The 23442-nt window shown below is 34.5% G+C and overlaps 1 protein-coding gene across 1 annotated transcript; it reads right to left on the bottom strand.

The window, feature by feature from the left end:
- Nucleotides 1-618: 618 nt before the first annotated feature.
- On the bottom strand, nt 619-23442 carry ND-B17.2 (NADH dehydrogenase (ubiquinone) B17.2 subunit). The gene is made up of 3 exons (XM_089086867.1): nt 23224-23442; nt 3615-3730; nt 619-818 (listed from the first exon to the last, which is right to left on the bottom strand). Exons 1-3 carry the CDS (start codon nt 23405-23407, stop codon nt 678-680), a joined length of 441 nt encoding a protein of 146 aa, XP_088942993.1. The 5' UTR covers nt 23408-23442; the 3' UTR covers nt 619-677.

Here is a 23442-nt window from a genome sequence, read left to right as displayed (position 1 = left end):
TGATTCTAATTGACAACCTCCCCCCAACCCCTGAGACAAACTCTTTCGTATGTGCCAGACTAGAACCAACTATCTAGTTTTTTTCTCAATATTTTTTGTCCATGATATTATGTTTTCTTTTTCTCTTTAAGTTCAAAAGCCCTCTGAAAAGTTCTGTTGTTGCAGTTCCAAGCTAGTTAGGTGGTAGAGAAAATGACGGCAAATATTGTATTTTAAACTATGACGAAAAAAAGGATATCTGCCCTGCATTCGTATACACAAGGGACTGCTTTTCCAACTTGATCCGATAGTGTTCACCTCACAACGCATTAGTTAGGCTAGATGCAAACAGTAAATAAAGAAAAAGCGATAAATGAACTGCCAGCCAAAAGTCATCCGCTGCATCTGATATGAAAGTGACTGGAAAAAATATAAAATAACAATAATACATAGGAGACACATGGCTCTTTACTACTGCAACATTAGGGCGTTGCCTCTTTTTGGACTATACTTTATTTTCCCAGGGGAGGATTCTTCGTGTCAATTTCATGCAGGGGGGGGGGGGCTCCCTCATTCCCTCACTTTGTTGAAGAGGAAGCTACTGTATTTAAAACCTTTATAAAGCTAACTTTAAGAAAGTCCACTATAAAGGGATGACTATTTTTACATAATTTTACAAAATGAAAATGAAAGTCTCTTCAATTTGTCTGTACATCCTTCTTTGGTGGTTGCCAAGGCTGTATTTTCGGTTTTGTGGTAGAGTACGGTGTCCATGCTTTGTCAGTGCCTGAATAATTCTCGGTATGATTAGCCATCCACTTATAGTTTACAGGTGGTCTCTGCAAAGGAAAAAAAAAATCATAACACAATTAATGAAACAGAGAGAACAAAGGCTGAACGCTGTGGAATCTAAATTAACAAGAAATTTTTTCACGTCTTTCTATAAGCTTTCCCATTAAAAAGATGCGTGTTACTTTGTCAAAAAAGGAAGAAAGGATTTCAAAAGGAATGTGTTCTCTCTTCTGGTTAAAGTTTTTGAAAAACAAAAACAGAATAGTTTCAAAAATTCAGTAACTATAATAATAAGTTATAATAAAATGAAACACTTGTTTCATTTAAACATTGAAGCATTTGAGCAGTCATCTCTGGAGGACATTAAACTCATCCATCTGTAAAACTCTAAAAATTTTCGATATTCCAAACACATTCTCTATGACATTACTAGAATCACATTTAAGACCTATATTTTCAGGCGTTTTTGAAACCCCTGGCCCTGAGAAACTTAACCCCAGATATATATTGCTAAATAGGCCAGGGCTTTAACAAAAGACAGAATAGCTTTCAATGCTGTCAACATTAGGTTCAGCTACAAGTAACGTGATCAGATTAAGGTAGATATTTTTCTGCAAATTGTCTGTTTTGAAAAGAAAATAAGTCCTTGATTTCAGGGAAAAATTGATTTTCCCTAGAATTAGTCAAGACTCGATCAAAAAATTGGCTGATTACGCGAAAACATATCTTAGAAAATAATATTAGAAAATGTGTTTGATATTATTTACGTATGATTTACCTTTAAAATGTAAACCAAAAATATAGCCCAAATCATTGTCAAACAAGATGGCGAGCATCGATCCAGTTATTTGTTTACCTTTAGTTTGGCCTGAGACTCAAATGAGAGAAGATGTTAGTGTACGCGTTTCTGCCTTTGTAAAATTACACATTTTTTTTTATTTGACCTTTAACTTTTGCCTCGGCTTGTCTTTTGTCATTATGAAAGACGTATCGCCGAACCTTTGTTTCTTTTAATTGTTCAGGTGGTGGGACAAAAACTTCTCTTTCTTCCAACGATTTATCTAGTCCATATTTTTGATTTTCAATGGTATGGTAGGCATTGATGACCTTATCCATGTCAAAACCCAAACCCAATCATCATCGCTATCATTTTCAATTTTTACACGTTTTGATTATCGCTGTCCAGGTTGATTTTCATTGACTCGCTCACATGTTCGGTGTCGCAAGTCTTCTAACCGCGTGTGTCTTTGCTCTTTATTTTCAGTTTTTGACTTGCTCACATGCTAGGTGTCGAATGTCTTCTAACCACGTGTTTTTGCTCTTCATTTTCATTTTTGACACTCCGCCGCTGTTCTTCTAACCGCGTGTGTATTTGCTCTTCATTTTGATTTTTGACTTGCTCACATACTCGGTGTCACATGTCTTCTAACCACAGGTGTCTTTGCTCTTTATTTTCATTTTTGACACGCCGTAGCTTTTCTTCTAACCGTGTGTGTCTTTGCTCTTCATTTTCATTTTTGACTCGCTCACTTGCTCGGTGTCGTAAGTCCTCTTACTGCGCGTTTCTTTGCTCTTCATTTTCATTTTTAAGAAGCTCTAATTTTCGTTTTCACGTATCTTCTAACCGCCCGTGCCTTTGCTCTTCATTTTCATTTTTGACACGTTTTTGGATTTTGATTACTTCAGACAATTTAGCAATGACCTTTACTTTATCTGTCGGTATTGGTGTTGTCGCAATTGATGGTCCAGGTTGTCGAATTTCATATCTTATCACGCTTGGTAGTTCAGGTGTTGGTTCCAAAGAATCATTATTTACAATAACTGCAACTGCAAATTTTCGTTTTATGGGCCTTCCAACAGACACTATATTATATAAATAACTGTTGCGTTGGAAACTCAACAATCTTACTTATTCTATGCATGAAATTAAATAAGAAAATTCTTATATGATGTCATAAGAAATGCTTATATCATGTGCCAGCATAGTACATGACGTCATTTGCAGAAACCAAAATTAAGGCTCTTAACGAATTTTCTCAGACTTCTGACCTATCTAGATCGCTTTTTTATGCAAGAATATCCCAAGATGCCAATTTTCCCGTAAAAATATGGAGCCATTTTCGAGAACATACATATTGCTCACATATAAAGATAGAATATATGTAGCGATATATATATGAGCAGCGATTTTTCAAGAAGGAGCCTGAAACCCCTAAAATATGACACAATAAAATCACAACAAACCTGGAAATCAAGGACTGTTCATGGTTTACTGTTCTATAAAGACCATGAGGAAACAAAAAAAAACATATGTAGCCTATGAATTATGTTTTACAACCTCGAACCGTTTGCTTTTAGGATATAGCATAGCCAGCCTTAATGTGAATTTCTTTTTTAGCTTATATATTTTTGAGTTTCATATATTTTCGGCCTGTTATTGACATGTTTGCATAAAGAAATTTCATAAAATTTGCTCATTTTGTTGATATGCATTATTCTTTGGACTCATTACTTGCCCATAGTTGGCTCATAATACCAATCTCCTTCCTTGCATAATTCATGGAAAAAAAAAGTAAAACATCGTGCAGTACTCTCCTTATCAAATTAGCAAATCAAGTGAAAAAAAATTCTGATATGTAATTAGAATTCCATCAAATTTAAATGACTATTTAATTTAAACTAGCATATGAACTAAAAATACTTCTGATCCCTTATTTGTAGTTTTATACGAGTTATTAGTCATCCTACAAAATGTTCTAAATAAAGATATAACAATAACATATAATTTATACATGACATGTTAGTGTCATTGTAACTTAGCTTAAAAAAGGATTCAAACCTACAACAGTAGGAGGAATATCAGTCTTGTAATGCATCCAACCATACCATTCTGCTGGGATTTGACTACCATCATAATTCAAACCAACATCTTCATTATATTGTACCCAACGACTTCGACCTGAAAGATAAAGCAAGGGTTCGATATAGATAAAAAAAATTCCGAGATGGCATTTAATGTTCAAGAATGAGCTCAAAAATAAAAACGATAAAAGACAAATTGTGTATGCAAGACAAAAGGTAGATGTGTTTTGCAAATCCAGAATTAAGGACAACCCTTACTCTACAGAAAGTAAATTTTGAGATAACAATATAGGAAAGAATTTGCTAAATTTCTGAGATGCAACGAATTTTATCATAACGGATCGAACATGACGAAAATCATGTTTTCATTTTGCCTCAATGTTGGACTTATGAATATATACAAAAGTAGTTTATGTCGCTATTGACTGTATTGTTTTAAATCTTTATATTTATTTGATAAAAGCGAAAAGGCAAAATCGGCCATTTGAGATTGTGAGTGGCTGTTTTGAAATGAACTGTTTTTTCATTAATTAGTCCATACAGGCTGCAGAAATTTTGTATTGATCAATCGTTCTTAGCCAGGGTTCAATCGAGCCCCAGGGGTTTGGTGAGTCAGTCTCGCGGGTCTGGTGGAGGTCAATACGAACCCGTCCTCATCGTCATTGAATTGCGTATCGTAGTACACAGAAGGAGAGGGTAGTAGCCTATATATCTATCACTTAACGCACGAATTTCTCAGGAATCTTGTGTTGGTTGATAAGGAAGATCGTATTGGGTATTAACCGTCAAAATTTACACAGTGGTGATAAATTAAAAGTCTTACGGGATTTTTTAATAATTTAAAAATCCTCCATCTGTGCTGCAGGGAATTTTTGCAACCAGTAATCAAATTTTAAGTGTTGTGGTGGTATGCTGTGTGATAAGTATCCCTTTGTAACATTCTAATCCCTTCTTATTAACTATGTCGAGCAAAAATAGAAAGTGGTCGGACAAATATGTACAATATAGAATCTCGAGTGTAACGAAACGTGGTGAGAGTACTTCCTTAAGCTGCAAGATGGAAAATATAAGAACATAACACTTGCTGAATTCAAAGTGAAGAGAGCAAGATTTGATGAATAGGCTACTCACGGCATTGCGCCCATCAAGAAATCAGTCCTCAAAGCATCGTATGAAGCTGCTTATCTGATCGCAAAGCCAGGCAAACCACACACCATTGCTGAACCATTCATAAAACCAGCTACGCCGAAAATGGAGGATATCATACTGGAAAAAGCATTTGAAGTTAATGGTGTCCTAAACTACTCTTTCAATTGAAGCCATAAGCAACAGAATAGAGGACATAAACAAGGATATCGTGTCCCAAGTAGCTTCAGATCTAATTTTAAGCCCAGCAAAATTCAGCCTTCAACTCGACAAGAGCACAGACGTTTCAAATCTAGGCCAGCTTGCAGTACATGCGTTCTGACGTACATGCTGGAACAAACATTTGAAGGTAATGGTATCCCAAACTGCTCTTTCAATTGAAGCTATAAGCAACAGAATAGAGGACATGAGCAAGGACATTGTGGCCCAAGTAGCTGCAGATCTGATTTCTAGCCAAGTGAAATTCAGCCTTCAACTCGACAAGAGCACAAACGTTTCAAATCTAGGCCAGCTTGCAGTACATGCGTTCTGAAGTATTTTGAAGTAGTGGCTATTCATCGCTATTCAGTGTTTTCGTCTGTCTCCTTGATTCTGGGGTAGGTTTATGGACGATTTTTTTTATGTTTTTTGGAACATAGATGAAATTCCTTAAACTTTTTTCTTGATCATTTAAACAGGTTTGACAAAAATATAAAATTTACACTAGAGCTGGAAAAACAAGAAAGGCTACCCTTTTTAGATATTTTATTAATAAAAGCGTTAATGGTTTCCTTTTTCAATTTACAGTAACCCAACTCATAATGACAGGTATTTAAATTTTCGTTCATCTCACCCGATTTCAGTAAAAAAAAATGGAACAGTCATATCATTGGTTGGTAGAGTTTTTAAAAGTTGTTCCCCAGAGTATATTGCTAACGAATCATTGTATTTGAGGGATATTTTATTTTGCAACAGGTATCCTTTAAAATGTATATATATTGAAAACTATATGTGTCTTGAACAGTCTTTGAAAGTATAAACAAAATCAAATTGAATATATTTTTTTCAAGATTTTATTTCACTGCAATTTGATTTTCATTGTCAATGCTGTAAGAACTGGAAAAGAAAATATTTGTAATATAATTCGTTTTCAATGAAGCGCCAATGACGCAGTAGGCTTTAGATTTTTACAATTAAGGAAGGGGGCAGTATCCAAACTCTTGTTTGTAGTGAAACCATATTCTTCTTGAATAATCTTAAAAAGAATTAATAAACTAAACTGAATATTTAATGTATAATAATATTATTTGCTGAAAGCTCATCAGTTTAAAATTTTACTGTAATTTTAATGATTATTTTCTATATTAAGCATAAAAGAAAATATTTGTAATATAATTCGTTTTCAGTGAAGCGCCAATGATGCAGTAGGTTTTAGACTTTTATTTTTTATTTATTATTTTTAGACTTTTATTATTTTTTGCTATGATTGTTTATTTAATCTCTGTTCGTTTCGGGTTTCATTTATTCTTTAATAGTAATTTCTGATCGTTTTGATTTTGAATTTTAACAGGTATTTGTATCTGCTGATCTTAAGTTTAAAATGGCTTTTACTTTTCTTTGAAAAACTTATTTTTTGGAAAGTTTTTTTTTAATTAATTTTTGTTCGTTTTTGATGGCAAAAAGTTCCAAGTCTTTAAAATATTCCTTATTTCCAAATAAGACTTTTTTTTCAAAATCAAATATTCACCAAAGTATCAAAACTAGTATCAAAGTAACAATATCAGAGTAAAAAAATAACAAAGTAAAGAAAGCATCAAAGTAACAATACGCAAATACGCAACTTGCACAACTTATAGTACTTGCACCATAAATCAAAGTTGCCACGTAAATCACTAAATCCAAGTATTGAAGTAAACAAAGTGTACTCAGAGCCATTTCCTCGGGGTTGGGGGCGGGGGTTCAACCCCAGAAGCATTCTTATTTGGCCTTTGAACTTTTTTGAACAAAATGGCACTCAAATTTTTACCAGATGCCCTTTGAAAAAGTGGTGCGTGGGCTAGTTGCCTATTGATCACTTTTGACTCTTAAAAAAGAACTAGAAGTTTCAATTTCCGATCAAATGAGCCCCCTCCAAAGTTAACACGACCACCAATTCCACAAAAAGCTTATATTCTAAAAACAGGCAACTTACATAAGTTACAATCCTTGCCCTGGGGGCTATGGAGGATTTCTCAACCCCTAAGTTATAACAATTTGAGTTTTGGGCTATTTTGAACTAATTGGTTATTTGAAAGTTTTTATAAGATGCATTTGGGGAATCAAGGCTCAAGAGGGGGGGGGGGATTAATGCTAAGGGGTGGGCGGGTTTCTGGCTGTGCACAACCTTCCCGTGGTGGCCCTATTTTCACTAATCTTAGTGCACAACTAAAAAAACAATAAAACATCAAAATCTAATTGCCTTTATGACCTTTAGTTTTCTATTGTCTAAAACTTAATAACAGAAAAAAAATTAATTACAAAAAAACTAAAATAACTTTACATAAGGGATAACCACTCACAACCAGTAGGCTATACAGAGCTATCCTCCCATTTGCGCTACAAATGAGAGGATATTAAGATAAGAGGATAAACAATATATAATAAGAGGATATTATAATTATTACAAATAAGAGGATATTATATTGTTTTAAATCTTTATATTTGATTGATAAAAGCGCAAAGGCAAAATCGGCCATTTGAGATTGTGGTATTGATCAATCGTTCTTAGCCAGGGTTCAATCAAGCCCCAGGGGTTTGGTGAGTCAGTCTCGCAGGTCTGGTGGAGATCAGTACGAACCCGCCCTCATCGTCATTGAATTGCGTATCATAGTACACAGAAGGAGAGGGTAGTAGCCTATATATCTATTACTTAACGCACGAATTTCTCAGGAATCTTGTGTTGGTTGATAAGGAAGATCGTATTGGGTAATAACCGTCAAAATTTACACAGTGTTGATAAATTAAAAGTATTACGGGATTTTATAATAATTTAAAAATCCTCCATCTGTGCTGCAGGGAATTTTTGCAACCAGTAATCAAATTTTAAGTGTTGTGGTGGTATGCTGTGTGATAAGTATCCCTTTGTAACATTCTAATCCCTTCTTATTAACTATGTCGAGCAAAAATAGAAAGTGGTCGGACAAATACGTACAATATAGAATCACGAGTGTAATGAAACGTGGTGGGAGTATTTCCTTAAGCTGCAAGATGGAAAATATAAGAACATAACACTTTCTGAATTCAAAGTGAAGAGAGCAAGATTTGATGAAAAGGCTACTCTCGGCATTGCGCCCATCAAGAAATCAGTCCTCAAAGCATCGTATGAAGCTGCTTATCTGATCGCAAAGCCAGGCAAACGACACACCATTGCTGAACCATTCATAAAACCAGCTACGCCGAAAATGGCGGATATCATACTGGAACAAGCATTTGAAGTTAATGGTATCCTAAACTACTCTTTCAATTGAAGCCATAAGCAACAGAATAGAGGACATGAACAAGGACATCGTGTCCCAAGTAGCTGCAGATCTGATTTCTAGCCCAGTAAAATTCAGCCTTCAACTTGACAAGAGCACAAACGTTTCAAATCTAGGCCAGCTTGCAGTACATGCGTTCTGAAGTATTTTGAAGTAGTGGCTATTCATTGCTATTCAGTGTTTTCGTCTGTCTCCTTGTTTCTGGAGTAGGTTCATGGACGATTTTTTATGTTTTTTGGAACATAGATTAAATTCCTTAAACTTGTTTCTTGATCATTTAAACAGGTTTGAAAAAAATATAAAATTTACACTAGAGCTGGAAAAACAAGAAAGGCTACCCTTTTTAGATATTTTATTAATAAAAGCGTTAATGGTTTCCTTTTTCAATTTATAGTAACCCAACTCATGATGACAGGTATTTAAATTTTCGTCCATCTCACCCAATTTCAGTAAAAAGAAAAAAAAGGGAACAGTCATATCATTGGTTGATAGAGTTTTTAAAATTTGTTCCCCAGAGTATATTGATAATGAATCATTGTATTTGAGGGATATTTTATTTTGCAACAGATATCCTGTAAAATGTATACATGTTGAAAACTATATGTATCTTAAACAGTCTTGGAAAGTACAAACAAAATCAGATTGAATATTTGATATATAATTATATTAATCGTTGAAAGATTCATCAGTTCAAGATTTTATTTCACTACAATTTGATTTACATTTTCAATGCTGTAAGAACTGGAAAAGAAAACATTTTTAATATAATTCATTTTCAATGAAGCGCCAATGACGCAGTAGGCTTTTGGTTTTTACAGTTAAGGAAGGGGGCAGTATCCAAACTCTTGTTTGTAGTGAAACCATATTCTTCTTGAATAATCTTAGAAAGAATTAATAAACTAAACTGAATAATTGATGTGTAATGATATTAATTGCTGAAAGCTCATCAGTTCAAAATTTTACTGTAATTTCAATGTTTATTTTCAATATTAAGTACAAAGAATAATAATGACGCAAAAGGTTTTAGACTTTTACAGTGAGAGAAGGAAGCGATACCCAAACTCTTGTTTCTAGTGATTTTTTTTCTTTTTAAGCTTGATTTGCATATTCAATTTAAGTGTCACTCGTTTTAAGATTTATTTATTCCTTTATATCAGTATCTATTGTATGTTTGTTTGCATTGATTGTTTGTTTAATTTCTATTTGTTTTGGGTTTCATTTATGCTTCAATAGCAACATATTTTGCCTATTCAATTTAAGCATTACTCGCTTTAAGATTTATTTATTTATTTATATTATTACTTGTTGTATGTTTTTTTGCTATGATTGTTTATTTAATTTCTGTTCGTTTTAGGTTTCATTTATTCTTTAATAGTAATTTCTGGTCGTTTTTAGTTTGAATTTTAACAGGTATTTGTATCTGCTGATCTTAAGTTTAAAATGGCCTTTAGTTTTATTTGAAAAACTTATTTTTTGGAAAGTTTTCCTTTAATTAATTTTTGTTCGTTTGCGATTGCAAAAAGTTTCAAGTTTTAAAAAATTCCTTATTTCAAAATCAATTTTTTTTTTGACATAAAAAATTCATCAAAGTATTAAAACTAGTATCAAAGTAACAATATCAGAGTAAAAAAACAACAAAGTAAAGAAAGCATCAAAGTAACAATACGCAACTTGCATAACTTATAGCCCTTACACCGTAAATCAAAGTTGCCACGTAAATCACTAAATCCAAGTATTGAAGTAAAATAAGTGTCAAAGTAACAATTAGCAAGCTCCGCAACTCAGAGGTATTTCCCCGGGGTTGGGACAGGGGTTCAACCCCGGAAGCATTCTTATTTGGCCTTTGAACTTTTTTGAACAAAATTGCACTATCAAAATTTTTACCAGATGCCCTTTGAAAAAGTGGAGCGTTGGCTAGTTGCCCATTGATCACTTTTGACTCTTAAAAAAAGAACTAGAAGTTTCAATTTCCGATCAAATGAGCCCCCTCCAAAGTTAAAACAATCCTTGCCCCGGGGGCTATGGAGGATTTCTCAACCCCTAAGTTATAATAACTTAAGTTTTGGACTATTTTGAACAAAATAGCTATTTCAAAATTTTTATAAGATGCATTTGAGGAATCAAGGCTCAAGGGGGGGGAGGTTAATGCTAATGGGTGGGCGGGTTTGGCTGTGCACAACCTTCCCGTGGTGGCCCTATTTTCACTAATCTTAGTGCACAACTAAAAAAACAATAAAACATCAAAACCTTATTGCCTTTATGACTTTTAGTTCTCTATTGTCTGAAACTTAGTAACAGAAAAAAAAAATTAATTACAAAAAACTAAAATAACTTTTCATAATAGATAACCTCACAAGCAGTAGGCTATATAGAGCTATCCTCCCATTTGCGCTACAAATGAGAGGATATTAGGGGGTCAAATTTAATGCTAGGGGGTGTGTCATTTGGATCCCCTCCAAAGTTTATACGACCATCTCTTCTATAAAAACCTTATATGCCCCCGCAGCATAAGGTACAGCCCTTTCCCTGGGCTCTAGGGGGGGGGAGGTTATGTTGACCCGAAGTTTTGTTTTCTGATTGTTGGACTACTTCAAACAAACTAGCAATCTAAAAATTTGTATCGGATGCATTTGGGAAAAAAGGGTGTGTGGGTATGGGAGGGGGGGATAGATGCCTCCCGATACCGTTTGACTCATAAAAACATAACTAGAAATTTCAATTTCAAATCAAATGAGCCACTTCTGAAGTTATACAACCTCTCTTTATATACAAACATTATAGCCCTATGCCCCAGGGTATAATTTAAAACACTTGCACCTCGGCTCTGGGGGTTTGTGTCAACTCGGAGTTTTTATTATCTGATGTTTGAACTATTTTTAACAAAATGGCTATCTCAAAATTTTTATCGGATGGGTTTTGGAAAAAAAGGGCATGGGGGGAGCTAATTGCCTTTCGATCTCTTTTGACTCTTTAAAATTGAACTAGAACTTTCAATTTTCAATCAAATGAGCCCTCTCTGAAGTTTATACGAGTATTCCTTCTATAAGAACCCCCAGGGCAAAACTTAAAACGCCTATCCCCGGCCCTGGGGGGTTGTGTCTACACCGGATTTTTTGTTATCTGACCTTTGAACTATTTTTAACAAAATAGTAATCTCAAAATTTTTATCAGATGGATTTGGAGGGGGGCAAGGTGTGGAAGGGGGAGGGGCTAGATGCCCTCCGACCACTTTTGACTATCAAGATTTTGACTATCAACTTTTGACTGATCAAGACTATCAAAATCAAGATTTTGATGGTGTCCATCCCATTACTCTTACTCCAGTTTTTTCGAAGTTATATGAAAGCTTTTTAGCTGAGTGGTTGAAAGTAAAAATAATCCCAAATGTTGACCAAAGACCATTCGGAAACCTATGCTCTACATCTACTACCCACTATCTTGTTCACCTTATGGACACAATGTGCAAAACACTCGAAAAACCCAATACCTGGCTCAATGTTATCGCTGTTGACTTGCAAAAAGCTTTTGATTTAATCAACCACAATATACTATTAGAAAAGCTATCTTATGACTTTCAACTTGACCCTAATTTAATTAGAATAATTGCGTCTTTCCTCTCTAATAGAACGCAAGTCGTGAACTACTTTAATGTACATTTTAATCCGCTTTAAAATTACGATGATTTAACCCTAGGAACCATCTTAGGTCTAGATTTATTTCTTACAGGGATAAATAGCCTTGGTTTTTATTTTCTAGATAAATGGAAATTCGTTTATGATTTAACTGTCTTAGAGACATTTTCCAAAAATTACAAAAGCAACCCAATATCCATCTTGGAATTGATATCAGCCGAAGCTCTCACTGATGATATGAAAGTCAACCCTTTAAAGTCAACTGTTCTTACTATTAATTTCCTTAAAACTCCCCCTTCTTTCTCCTGTCCAATCCCTCCTGAAATGTCTGTTACTACCATGAAATTAATGGGCGTAACCATATCAAGCGACTTAAAATGGGATTGTCATAATAATGACATCTTAAAACGTGCAAATGCCGCATTTTCCCTTCTTAAACTCCTTAAAAAATTTAAATGCCCTAAATCGCACTGTTTGAGGATATTCATGTCATTTGTATGCACATATCTTGAGTATACCGGGCCTGTTTGGCATCCTGCAATTTCCTTCAAATTGTTAAATGGAATAGTGACATGCTAATAAAATTGTTTAAGAATTATCTTCAATGAAGGCAAAGTACCTTACAAGTCCCCATTCGGCAAAGCTCCTTCTGCTATTTGTAAAAAAAGGAGAGCGAAAATTACCTTGCATTTTGCAAACAATACCCTTCATAAGCCTCGAACCACTCTTTTTTTCCCCGGTCAATATTCACCCCTTCGACCCTGCTTCCCGCTTTCTGTGTCAGCAAAAATCCTCCTTTTCGCCCCACTAAAAGTTTGCACGGTAAGATATAGTATAACTTTTATCCCGTAAATAGCTAACCTTTTCAACCCCCGAATCTCCGCTGCCCCCCCCCCTCACTCACTCTTTACCTCATTGTTATTAATTTAATGCCCATTTTGCAAATTTGGGGGTTTTATATTTATGTTTGTTAGTCACCAACTAACTTATGTTTTTTTTTTTGTTTGCTGACGTTTGACATTGTTATATTTTTGCTGACAACATTGGCCTTCTAATTTTATGAGTTTACTTTGTACTTTGTTTTTGTTTTTAACGTTTTTACGTATTTGACATTGACCCTTTTATAATTTTCTGTTGTTGTTTGATTGTTTGTTTTTGTTGTTCTTTTTTCGCTGTATTTGACGCTAAAGTGCGAATTCGGCCCTTTTGGGCTTGTGATAGCCATTTTTCAGCAATAAATCTTATCTAATCTTATATTATCTTACTATTAAAAAGTGAACTAGATGTTTCTGTTATCCAATGTTTGAACTATTTTTCAAAAAAATGGCTTTCTCAAAATTTTTATTGGATGGATTTGGGTAAAAAAGGGCGTGGAGGGGAGGGGGGGCGCTAGTTGCCCTTGGATCTCTTTTGACTCTTAAAAAGTGAACTACAAATTTCAATTTCAAATAAAATGAGCCCTTTCTGAAGTTTATACAAGGATCCCTTCCATAAGAACCATATATGCCCCCAAGGCATAACTTACAATGGCTGCCCTCGGGCCCTGGGGGATGTGTTGACGCCAGAATTTTTGTTATCTGGCCTTTTAACTATTTTTAACAAATTAGTTATCTCAAAATTTTTATCTGATGCATTTGGAGAAAAAGGGCATGGAGGGGAAGGGCGCTAGTTGCCCTCTGATCTCTTTCGACTCTTAAAAAGTGAACAAGAACTTTCAATTTCCAAACAAATTAGCCCTCTCTGAAGTATATTTGAGCATCCCTTACATAAGAACCATATATACTCCCAGGGCATAACTTACAACGTCTGTCCCCGGGCCCTGGGGTTTGTGTTGACACAGGAAATTTTGTTATCTGACCCTTGAACTATTTTTAACAAAATGGCTATCTCAAAATTTTTATCTGATACATTTGGTGGAAAAAGGGCGTTGGTGGGGGGACTAGCTGCCCTCTGATCACTTTTGGCTCTTTAAAAGTGAACTACAACTTTCAATTTCACACTTGGAGTTTTTGTTAAATGATCTTTGAACTATTTTTAACAAAATGGTTACCTAAAAATTTTTATCAGATGTATTTGGGGAAAAAAGGACGGGGGAGGGGCTTGTCCTTTGATCACTTTTGACTCTTAAAAAGTGAACTAGAACTTTCAATTTTCAATCAAATGATCTTTCTCTGAAGTTTATACAAGCATCCCTCCCATAAGAACCTTATATGCCCCAAAGGCATAACTTAAATGCTTGCCCCCATGCAGTAGGAGGTTGTGTTGACATCAGGGTTTTGTTATCTGACCTCTATTTTTAACAAAATGGCTATCTCAAAATTTTATCGGATGTATTTGGGGAAAAAAGGACGAATGGGGGGGGTGCTAGCTTCCCTCCAATCACTCTTGACTCTTAAACAGTGAACTAGACTTTACAATTTTTAATCATATGAACCCTCTCTGAAGTTTATAGAAGCATCCCTTCCATAAGCACCTTATATGCCCCCAGGGCATACCTTACAACGCCTGCCCCCAGGCCCTGGGGGGTTGTGTTGACATTGGAGTTTTGTAATCTGACCTTAGAACTATTTTTAACAAAATGAATATCTAAAAAAAATTTCTGATGCATTTGGGGAGAAAAAGACATGATGGGGGGGGGGTAGTTACCCTCTGATCTCTTTTGACTCTGAATAAGTGAACTACCACTTTTAATTTCCAATCAAATGAGCCCTTTCTGAAGTTTATACAAGCATCCCTTCTATAAAAACCATATTTGCCCCCAGGGCATAACTTACAACACCTGCCCCCAGGCCCTGGGGGGTTGTGTTGACCCGGATTTTTTTTTAATCTGAACTTTGAACTATTTTTAACAAAATGGCTATATCGACATTTTTATCTGATGCATTTGTGGAAAAAAAGACGTGAGGGGGGGGGCTAATTGTCCTATGATCTCTTGACTCTAAAAAAGGGAACTAAAACTTTTAATTTGCAATCAAATGATTGCATATTAATCTCTCTGAAGTTTTTATGAGCATCCCTTTTATAAGAACCATATTTGCCCCAAGGCCATAACTTACAGCGCCTGCCCCTGGGGGCTTGTGTCAACCCTGGAGTTTTTGTTAAAGGATCTTTGAACTATTTTTAACACAATGGCTACCTCAAAATTTTTATTGGATGTATTTGGGGGTAAAAGGACATGGGGGGGTAGTTGCCCTCCAATCCCTTTTGGCTGTTAAAAAGGGCACTAGAACTCTTGATTTCCAATCAAATGAGCCCCCTTTGAAGTTTATATGATGACCCCTTCCATATGAAGTACCTCTGGGGAAAAAAAAATAATAATAATAAAACATTGGAGCTGTATGGCCTTTACTATAGGCAACGATATAGCGTTGCCTCTGATTATTTTAAAAAATGAATCCCTAGGCCTATTCAAAAATAAAGTATTGCAAAATGTCCAAGTTCAAGTAACAAAACTAAAAGAATAGCAGCATCAAAAGCTTTGCATAAAATTATCTCACAATAATATATTTCTAGTTCATTTGTTAATTCAAAATTCTTAATCCAATTACTTTCATGGTTTGATGAAGGCAAATCATAAATGTAAGTAATTGTATATTATATATTTTATGTTACTCTATTTTAGCTTATATATATTTTTTAGTTTTAGTTTCTAGTTTTTTGTTTGTTTTTTTATGCTGAAGACGCCTTCTTATATACAGGCAATATATTCGTTTGATTTTTGCTGTTTCTCTTTGCTTTCATTTACTGGCCATAGGTCCGTTTGTCATCTTTATATTCATTTCTTTGTTTTTATCAAAATTCAGCCTTCAACTCAACAAGAGCACAGACGTTTCAAATCTAGGCCAGCTTGCAGTACATGTGTTCTGAAATAGATATGTGACAAACAAAGATTTTTATTTTAAAAGCCTCTTATAACAACAATTAAAACAGCCAACATGAAGAAACTTGCAGATGACTTCTTCAAAGATAACCATATTTTGTGAGATAGGGTTTCTGAAGTTTATATGGACATAGCTCCAGCCATGCTGGAAAGGGAAATGCGGTTTTGCTATGCTAATGAAAACCAATGCACACAACTGTATTTTTAAGCATTGTATTCTGCACATGCAAGAAATACCTTCGCTCCAAAACTGGCAAAAGTACTAAAAATAGTAGTGGAACATGTAAACTATGTGCAAAAAATGCTCTGAAGCACTATATCTTTACAGAGCTCTGTAAAGAAATGCAATCTGAAATCAAGGTACTTCTGTACAATTCTAATGGTTGATTGTTATCCCTATCAAACAGTTTGTGGTAAGACACTGTAAGTAAGGAGCAACCCAGCTCAATAGTAACCAAAACTCTAAAAAACGGAATTTTGATACCAATAGATACATCAAAAGAATCAGATTTGAATGTTGATTTCAAATATATAAGTTTCATCAAGTTTAGCCGTGCCCATCAAATGTTACGCGCCTGAGAAAATTTGCCTTATTTTCAAAAAAAGGGGGAAACAACCCCTAAAAGTCATAGAACTTTAATGAAAATCACACCATCAGATTCAGGGTGATTGTATCAATCCAGTAATCTTAGAATATAGTGAGAGGGTTCATTCAAACCGAAATTAAAAGTTCTAGTGGCCTTTTCAAGTGACCAAAAAAAATGGAGGGCAACTTGGACCCCTTCCACACTAATTTTTTCCTGAAGTCACCCAAGTCATTTTTTCCTGGGATTTTTTTCTGGCGGTGGGGGGGGGGGTGGAGGTGGGAGTTACGGGGGAGGATCTTTACATGGAGGATGTTTCCATGGGGGAAGGGACGTTTCTATGAAAGGGGTGCTGGATTTCCCAGCATTATTTAAAAAACAATCCGAAGTTAAATAAAAAAAAAAGCTTTCAGTTGAAAAGTTTTTTCAACTGAAAGTAAGGAGCAACAGTAAAACTTAAAACAAACAGAAATTATTACCTATATGAGGGAGTTCACCTTCTAGGGAATACCTTGCTCTTTATGCTAGAGTTTTTTTTAGTACTTTCAAAAGAGCTATCTATTCTAATTAACCAGCCTTTGTGATTCAGGAGTTTATGATTCAAACAAAATTTGAACTTCAGCGTGAAGAGCAAGGTATTGACTAGGGGGCGAACTCCCTAATATACGTAATAAACACATACGAATATAGAAGTTTGTTATGTAAGTTATGTCAGAACAAAATTTTGAGAAAGCCATTTAGCCAAAAAAAGTAAATTAATATGCAAATTTTGTTTTAATTTGTCATGTATGGTGAGCCAAAATCAAAGCTGCATCAATTCAAAAACGCTTAGAAATTCAATTGAAAAAAAACAAGTTTTTTTAACTGAAAGTAAGGAGCAACATTAAACCTTAAAACAAACAGAATTCCATACATGAAATTCCATATTATTCCATATATGAAAGAGGTTGTCCCCTCGCCTTGCTCTTTACGCTAAGGTTTGACTCAGTCTCCCAACTTTATTTTTTAAAATAAAAAAAAAACTTTAGCGTAAAGAGCAAGGAGTTGAGGAGGGGACAGCCCCTTTTTTATACGGAATAATTTCTGTTCGTTTTAAGTTTTAATGTCACTCCTTACTTTCAGTTAAAAAAAACTTTTTTTTTTATTTAATGACAGGTGCAGAATCAAACTTTTCACATGTGTAAAGAATTAGCCCTGTTTTGGCAAGAGCAGCAACATTGCTTCTAAAATTCTGAGTTCATTGATTTTCATTTTAGCATAGTCTACTTCTCAGATATCAATTATCTCAATAAATAGATGCACAGCAGTGGAGTCAACATTGTTGACATGGCAGAAAATCAAAAGGCTTTTCAAAAAAGCTACTGTTATGAGAATGACAAACCAAAGAGGATAACTTTGCAAACTTTCCCCTGCTTTTTGACTTCGTTCTACAAAACAAAGATGTATCTGGAATTGGAGACATTTCCAAGCCTATGGAACTGAAGTAAGCAATTACCATGCACTTAGATGAGTTTGTCAAGTCTTTTAATAGATACTTCCCAACAAGAGGGTCATATCCAGCATGGGTGAAACTGCTGTTCATGTTTAATGTTGAGACAGCAGATGTCAATGATCATTCAAAATCATTGAAATTCTCTTCAGAAAAACAATGCTCTCAATATTTTGGTACCAACAATTGGTGACATGTCCTGCTATTGTTATGAAAGCTCTAGATTTTTTACAGCATGTCTTCACCAGCCACCCTTTTTGAGGATGTTGGACACAAAAAAGAAAAAAACTAACCAACTTTCTTGCAAAAACAACAAAGTTCATTGCATTTGCAACATTGCTACTTGCCAAGATAGAACTATTCATTTCTGACCTGGTCTCTGAAAGACAACAGCAGAAGTCACACAGATTTGTAATAAATAGTCAATATTCATTGTTATGCTTTCTTTTGTATCTTATCCTCTCACTCTCCTTCTTTGACTCCACCTCTTCTCAATTCTTTCCTTTCTAATTCTTTATCCCTCTATTATGTTATCAGCTCTTCTCTTTTCATTTCATAGTGTGATATAAATTTGTTTACCAATATCAGGTGTGACTCACACAAGCATTGCTTTGAGTCGAAATGTTCATGTTAATTGTTTAGTTTGTTCATTTATTTAAAAATGAAAGGTTGATTGATTGATTGATTTTTGTGTGAAAATGTTTATTTTGTGTATCTGTGTATAAATATTTACCTATTTTTCGATCGGAAAATATTGTGTCTTACTGTTCTAATTAAGAAGGGTTTAGTAAACAGATATATGAGACTAATAGGGGTCAGTTCCTCCAGCAAGGTTAAGAACCACTGTATTAGTGAATCATTTCCAGTCTAATAGAATGTACAGTTGCCAAAACTTCATGAGGGCTCATTCAACCCCTAATTTAAATCTCTAGTGCCCTTTTAATTGATTGATATCACTTGAACAGCAATCTCATACCCCTTCACCACATGTTTTTCTGGGCACAACAGTAACCCACACTGCATTGAATGAAAGTCTCAAGATTACCATTTTAGTCAGAATGGTAGAAAGGTCTCAAAAGAATACCCATGAGGCAACAAAACATGTGCACCCCAAATTAAGTCACCTTGTAAAACAGAGACTCTATAGATAATAGAAAGTTCAATATATTAAACTTGTTGAAATACTTTCACAAAATGGTTTAGAACTGATAGGATTTTCCTATTTGTATTCTTCAGAAAACTCATGAGAATTCTGTCTGGAACTGGAGACACTCCTCCCCCTTTCTGTCTTTAGTTACTTTTCATTTTCCTTTTTCTTCAAGTAGATTACTATTTCAACCTTGGTAATGAACATCCCAGGATTTTGAGGTGGGGCAACCCAGGCTTTTGTAAATAAGATTCTGAGAATTTGTTTTCATTAAAATACTCTAGCATTTTTTGTTTTGAAGCTATTTGATCTGTATTGGCATTGTAAAGTCATGAATTTCATGTCATTTTTGGTCATTTTAAAACTATTACAGCAAGCTTCCAATCTCAATTCTGCTAAAATTGCATTCCAAGCAACAAAAACCATTTCACAAAGTTTTCACTTTTTTTACCAGCCAGTGGGATAACTTGACTTCTAATGAACTCTGTCAGCTTTTCAGTTAAGGTGTTAATTCCAAGATCTTGTTATTCTATTTTAATGTTTTCCAGCTCATAAACTAATGGAAAACCTTTAAATATATTTACAGATGCAATCTAATACACACCCCATAAAAAATGTTAATTACTTTATGTCATTTGTCAAATATGTACTTGGTCTTGTAGAAAAACAATTAGAATTAAAAGAATTGCTCATATCTTGACTGCTTTAAATTAGCACGAGAGATAAATTGTTGGTGCAATATGATTTTTGTATTAATCAAAATCTCACAGCATAAAGAAAAATGGTCAGATCCTGTAAGTTCCATAACCAATCTTAAGATTTAAGCTCATCAGCTCAAAGCAAACATTTATCAAAATGTAATCAATTACACTAAAATTAAGTACAGAAGAAGAAGTAAACTCACCCTAATGTTCTTATCATCATAATATGGACTCCACAACAACAATCAATACTAAACTGTTGGGAGCGGATTTGCTATTGACAAAAGGATACACCATCAGTCCATTTTTATTATTTAACTTTACTAAAGATTTTGATGGAACATGGTATGGTATGACCATACTGGTACTAAGGTCTTATTCTGTGTGCCTTATTTCTCATCCTATCTACCATTTTTTAATTCATTCTCAGTTTACCTTTTATTGGTTTGTGCATGATATGTTGTAGATTGCTTGGGTTTCCTATTAAAATTTTTAACTAGAAAAGATCTACATGATATCTGAGGTGTCATTATATTGAACATGTACCTAATCCAACAATAGACTAGACCAAGCCAAATGTAAAAACAGAGTAGGCCTACACAAGATTCTCAAATCATATGAATTTAATGTTTAGTGGTCTGCTTTATGGGCCCACTTCCAAAAGTAATATGGAGCCATATCAAGATACTTATACTATGTTTTATAAGCAAAACTGAAGTAATTTAAACCTGCATGGCTGCAGAGCATTTTGTAACAAATCTAAAACTTGTTACAAAGAAGTATGGCAATAGTCAACAAGATGAAGCCAGAGACATAGCATGAAAAGACTGTTACTTTGGCAGTTCAACTTCTGTGTTACTTCTTAATTCAACATCCTCCTCAATAATTGATAAGTTTTCTACCTTATACCCTTAGTTTTCAACATCCCCTCAAAATGCTCTTAAAGTACAAACTTAATAACCTAAGCCCTTCCTCAGATATTCATGATTCACTCTGTTGAAAACATGCATGCATGTAGTATGCTCTGATTCGGCTCAACATCCTGCCCCTCAAAGTTTGACCTAAATAGACCTACCCTCGCCTTAGTAGTAGTAGTACTAGTTGCAATAGCATGCATGTAATACCATTTCATTAGTTCAATACCCCCCTCAACATGCCCTGACACATTCAACTAATACTTTCAGACTGTTTTTGAGACATTGCTGATATAGCCTTTTGACAGTATACACATAGTGTGTTTTGATTTAAGTCAACATCCTACTCAACTTTTCCTTAAAATTTTGCCTTAATACTCTTAGCAGGAGTAGTAGTTGTATTAGTAGTAGTAGTAGCAGCATTAGAAGAAGTAGTACCAGTATAAATTAGTAACTTTGGCTAGTTCTATAACCCCCCCCTCAACATGCCCCTCTTAATACTCAAAGTTGTTCCTGAGATATAACTGATGCACCCTTTTGATAATCTGCAACCAAATAATGTGTTTCAATTTAATTCAACTGTTCCTTCAACATTTGCTAAGAGCTCTGTCTCATAGCCTTAGCTTCCAAAATCCCCATCAATATTCCCTAAAAATAATAGTTGTAGTAGTAGCAACAGCAGTAGTACAAACATAGAATATTTTGACTAGTTCAACATCCCCCTCAATATACCCTTAAAGTTTCACTTTAATGCCCTTAGTCTCAGTTGTAGCACTCATAGTAAACCCTAAAAATTTTTATTTAATATTCTAACCCTTTTAGTTTGTTCCACATCCCCCTCAACATACTTGTCCTCAAATCCCTTTTGATCTTAAAAAGGGCGCTAGAACCTTAAATTTTCAATCATGAGTCACCTCCAAAGTTTCTATTGCAGTTCCATCAATAAAAAGTCCCTTGGAGGAAAAATAGAGCCCACTGTGAGCTCTACTTAGGCAGTGCTATTGTGATGCCTATGATATATATCCTAAGGCTATATAGGAGCATAAGGGGGAGCATTATTGTTACAAAATGGATTTAACCATAAGAAAGAGCATAAAATTAGCAATTCAAAAGTCAAAATGTCTCTTTTTGTTTTAGCAGCTCTCCTTCTCAAGAGCCACTATTTTAGACCTTCATTACTTGATTTTTTTTTTTTTTTTTATCAATTCACTTGATAATTCACCCTCTCCTGATGGTCCTATACATAGGGGTCCTGAGGGCCCTAATAATGTATATCTCTATTACATTAATCTAGTCAGACATTATAGCTCCTATATTAAATTGGTTATCTTCTCAATCTGTAACTTATAGCCATCTGTGATTGAATGCTTAATTTACCAAAATGGGTCTAATACTTAAAATAATTTATAAAAGGGTATAATATTAAAAGAAAACATCATAATCTGAATAATAAAAACATCCTACATGTTATAAAGTAATAATTTAATCATGTTTTTTGTAGTTTATAGGCTACATATTAGTTGGGTTATTTATGGGATCATCAGAGGGGGAGTGTATTCTTAAGGGAATTGATTATTATATTTGGAAAGAGCATAAAAGAAGAATCAAGAAGTGTGTTCACCTTGCCTTATTATGGAATCTTGAAGCCTATAGGCTATAGCCAAGGCTATATTTACTAGTATTTTTTCAGAGGGGCTATACCCTAATTCTATGGCATTAGAATAGCAAATTTACCTATGCTATTTTTCAACAGCTATTTGTCAATATAAAATTTGTCTGTTAAATGTGCCTGGGTAGGCTATTAGTGCACAATTTGGGCTATTGAGAAGAAAACATGGTAAAGTTCTACCAAATCATATTATTGAGTTAGGAATAAAGTGAATACTACATTCAATGCCTTTTTTTTATGCTGATTACAAATATAATAATCATTTCTATCGGAAATGAATTTCATCCCCCCCCCCCGATATATGACAATTCAGGGTTAGGTTAGGTTGTAGAAATAAATACCCTGAATTGGTATAGGCTATATTGGGGGGGGGGCTGAAATTCATTTCCAATAGAAATGATTACTATATTCATAATCAGCATAAAAAAGGCATTGAGTGGTATATTCACTTTATGCATAAGTCAATAATATGATTTGGTAGAACTTTAGCGAAAACACTTCTTACTTTAGCCTATAATATTCAGAAAAATTATAGTTAACTAATTTTGAGTGTTTCTACTATATTTTACTTGTATCCCCCAAATGAGCATATATAGACTATGACCCAAAATATATATTTCCCATGTGGATGTCCAATTCTTGAATTTGTCAGCACTGATTCAACTTAGTAGACTTAAGTTGAAACAAGAGTGTTGCTTGGGAAATATATAATTTGGGCCCTATATTTAAACATTAGGGAGGTTAGCGGTAAAGATTAGTGGAAGCATCCTAAAAATAAGTTAATTACAATTTCTCTGCATACTAGACTATAAAGTAAGAATCATTTTCATAACATGTTTCCTTCTCAAAAGCCCCAATTGTGCACTAATACTCAGGCCTGCAATCTGCTAATGGCGAGCATATTTATTTAAGAGCATTAGAAAAGGAGCCTTACAGACAAAATATCTCTTGTTTTCAAAGTATTTGTTCCCATACTTGTCCACACCAATTAGGGTACCGTCTTTGAGGTCATCAGTATAGAATAATTTTTTTGTCGATCCTAAGACTCCCCCATTTTGCTTTAATATCCTGAAGAAGTTGCCCACTTTTTCCAGTGTCCCACTAACTAGATTTGCCATTTTTCACCTTTCCAAGGAAAATTTTGAAAAAATCT

This window comes from Artemia sp. Qi Xiang Cuo, chromosome 3 (assembly GCF_049724085.1).
Source record: "Artemia sp. Qi Xiang Cuo chromosome 3, ASM4972408v1, whole genome shotgun sequence".
In the NCBI taxonomy this organism is placed as follows: domain Eukaryota; kingdom Metazoa; phylum Arthropoda; class Branchiopoda; order Anostraca; family Artemiidae; genus Artemia; species Artemia sp. Qi Xiang Cuo.
Note: the sequence above shows the minus strand (reverse complement) of the source record. Positions and strands in the feature narration are given on the sequence as shown.

What these genes read in the sequence shown, in the direction of transcription:
- ND-B17.2 (XM_089086867.1), bottom strand. Translation starts at nt 23,407, where the DNA reads ATGGCAAATCTAGTTAGTGGGACACTGGAAAAAGTGGGCAACTTCTTC. An exon ending in AAACAAGAGATATTTTGTCT is followed by an intron (nt 3,731 to 23,223) that starts GTAAGGCTCCTT and finishes TTTATCTTTCAG; the next exon opens with GTCGAAGTCGTTGGGTACAA. An exon ending in CTGATATTCCTCCTACTGTT is followed by an intron (nt 819 to 3,614) that starts GTAGGTTTGAAT and finishes TTTCCTTTGCAG; the next exon opens with AGACCACCTGTAAACTATAA.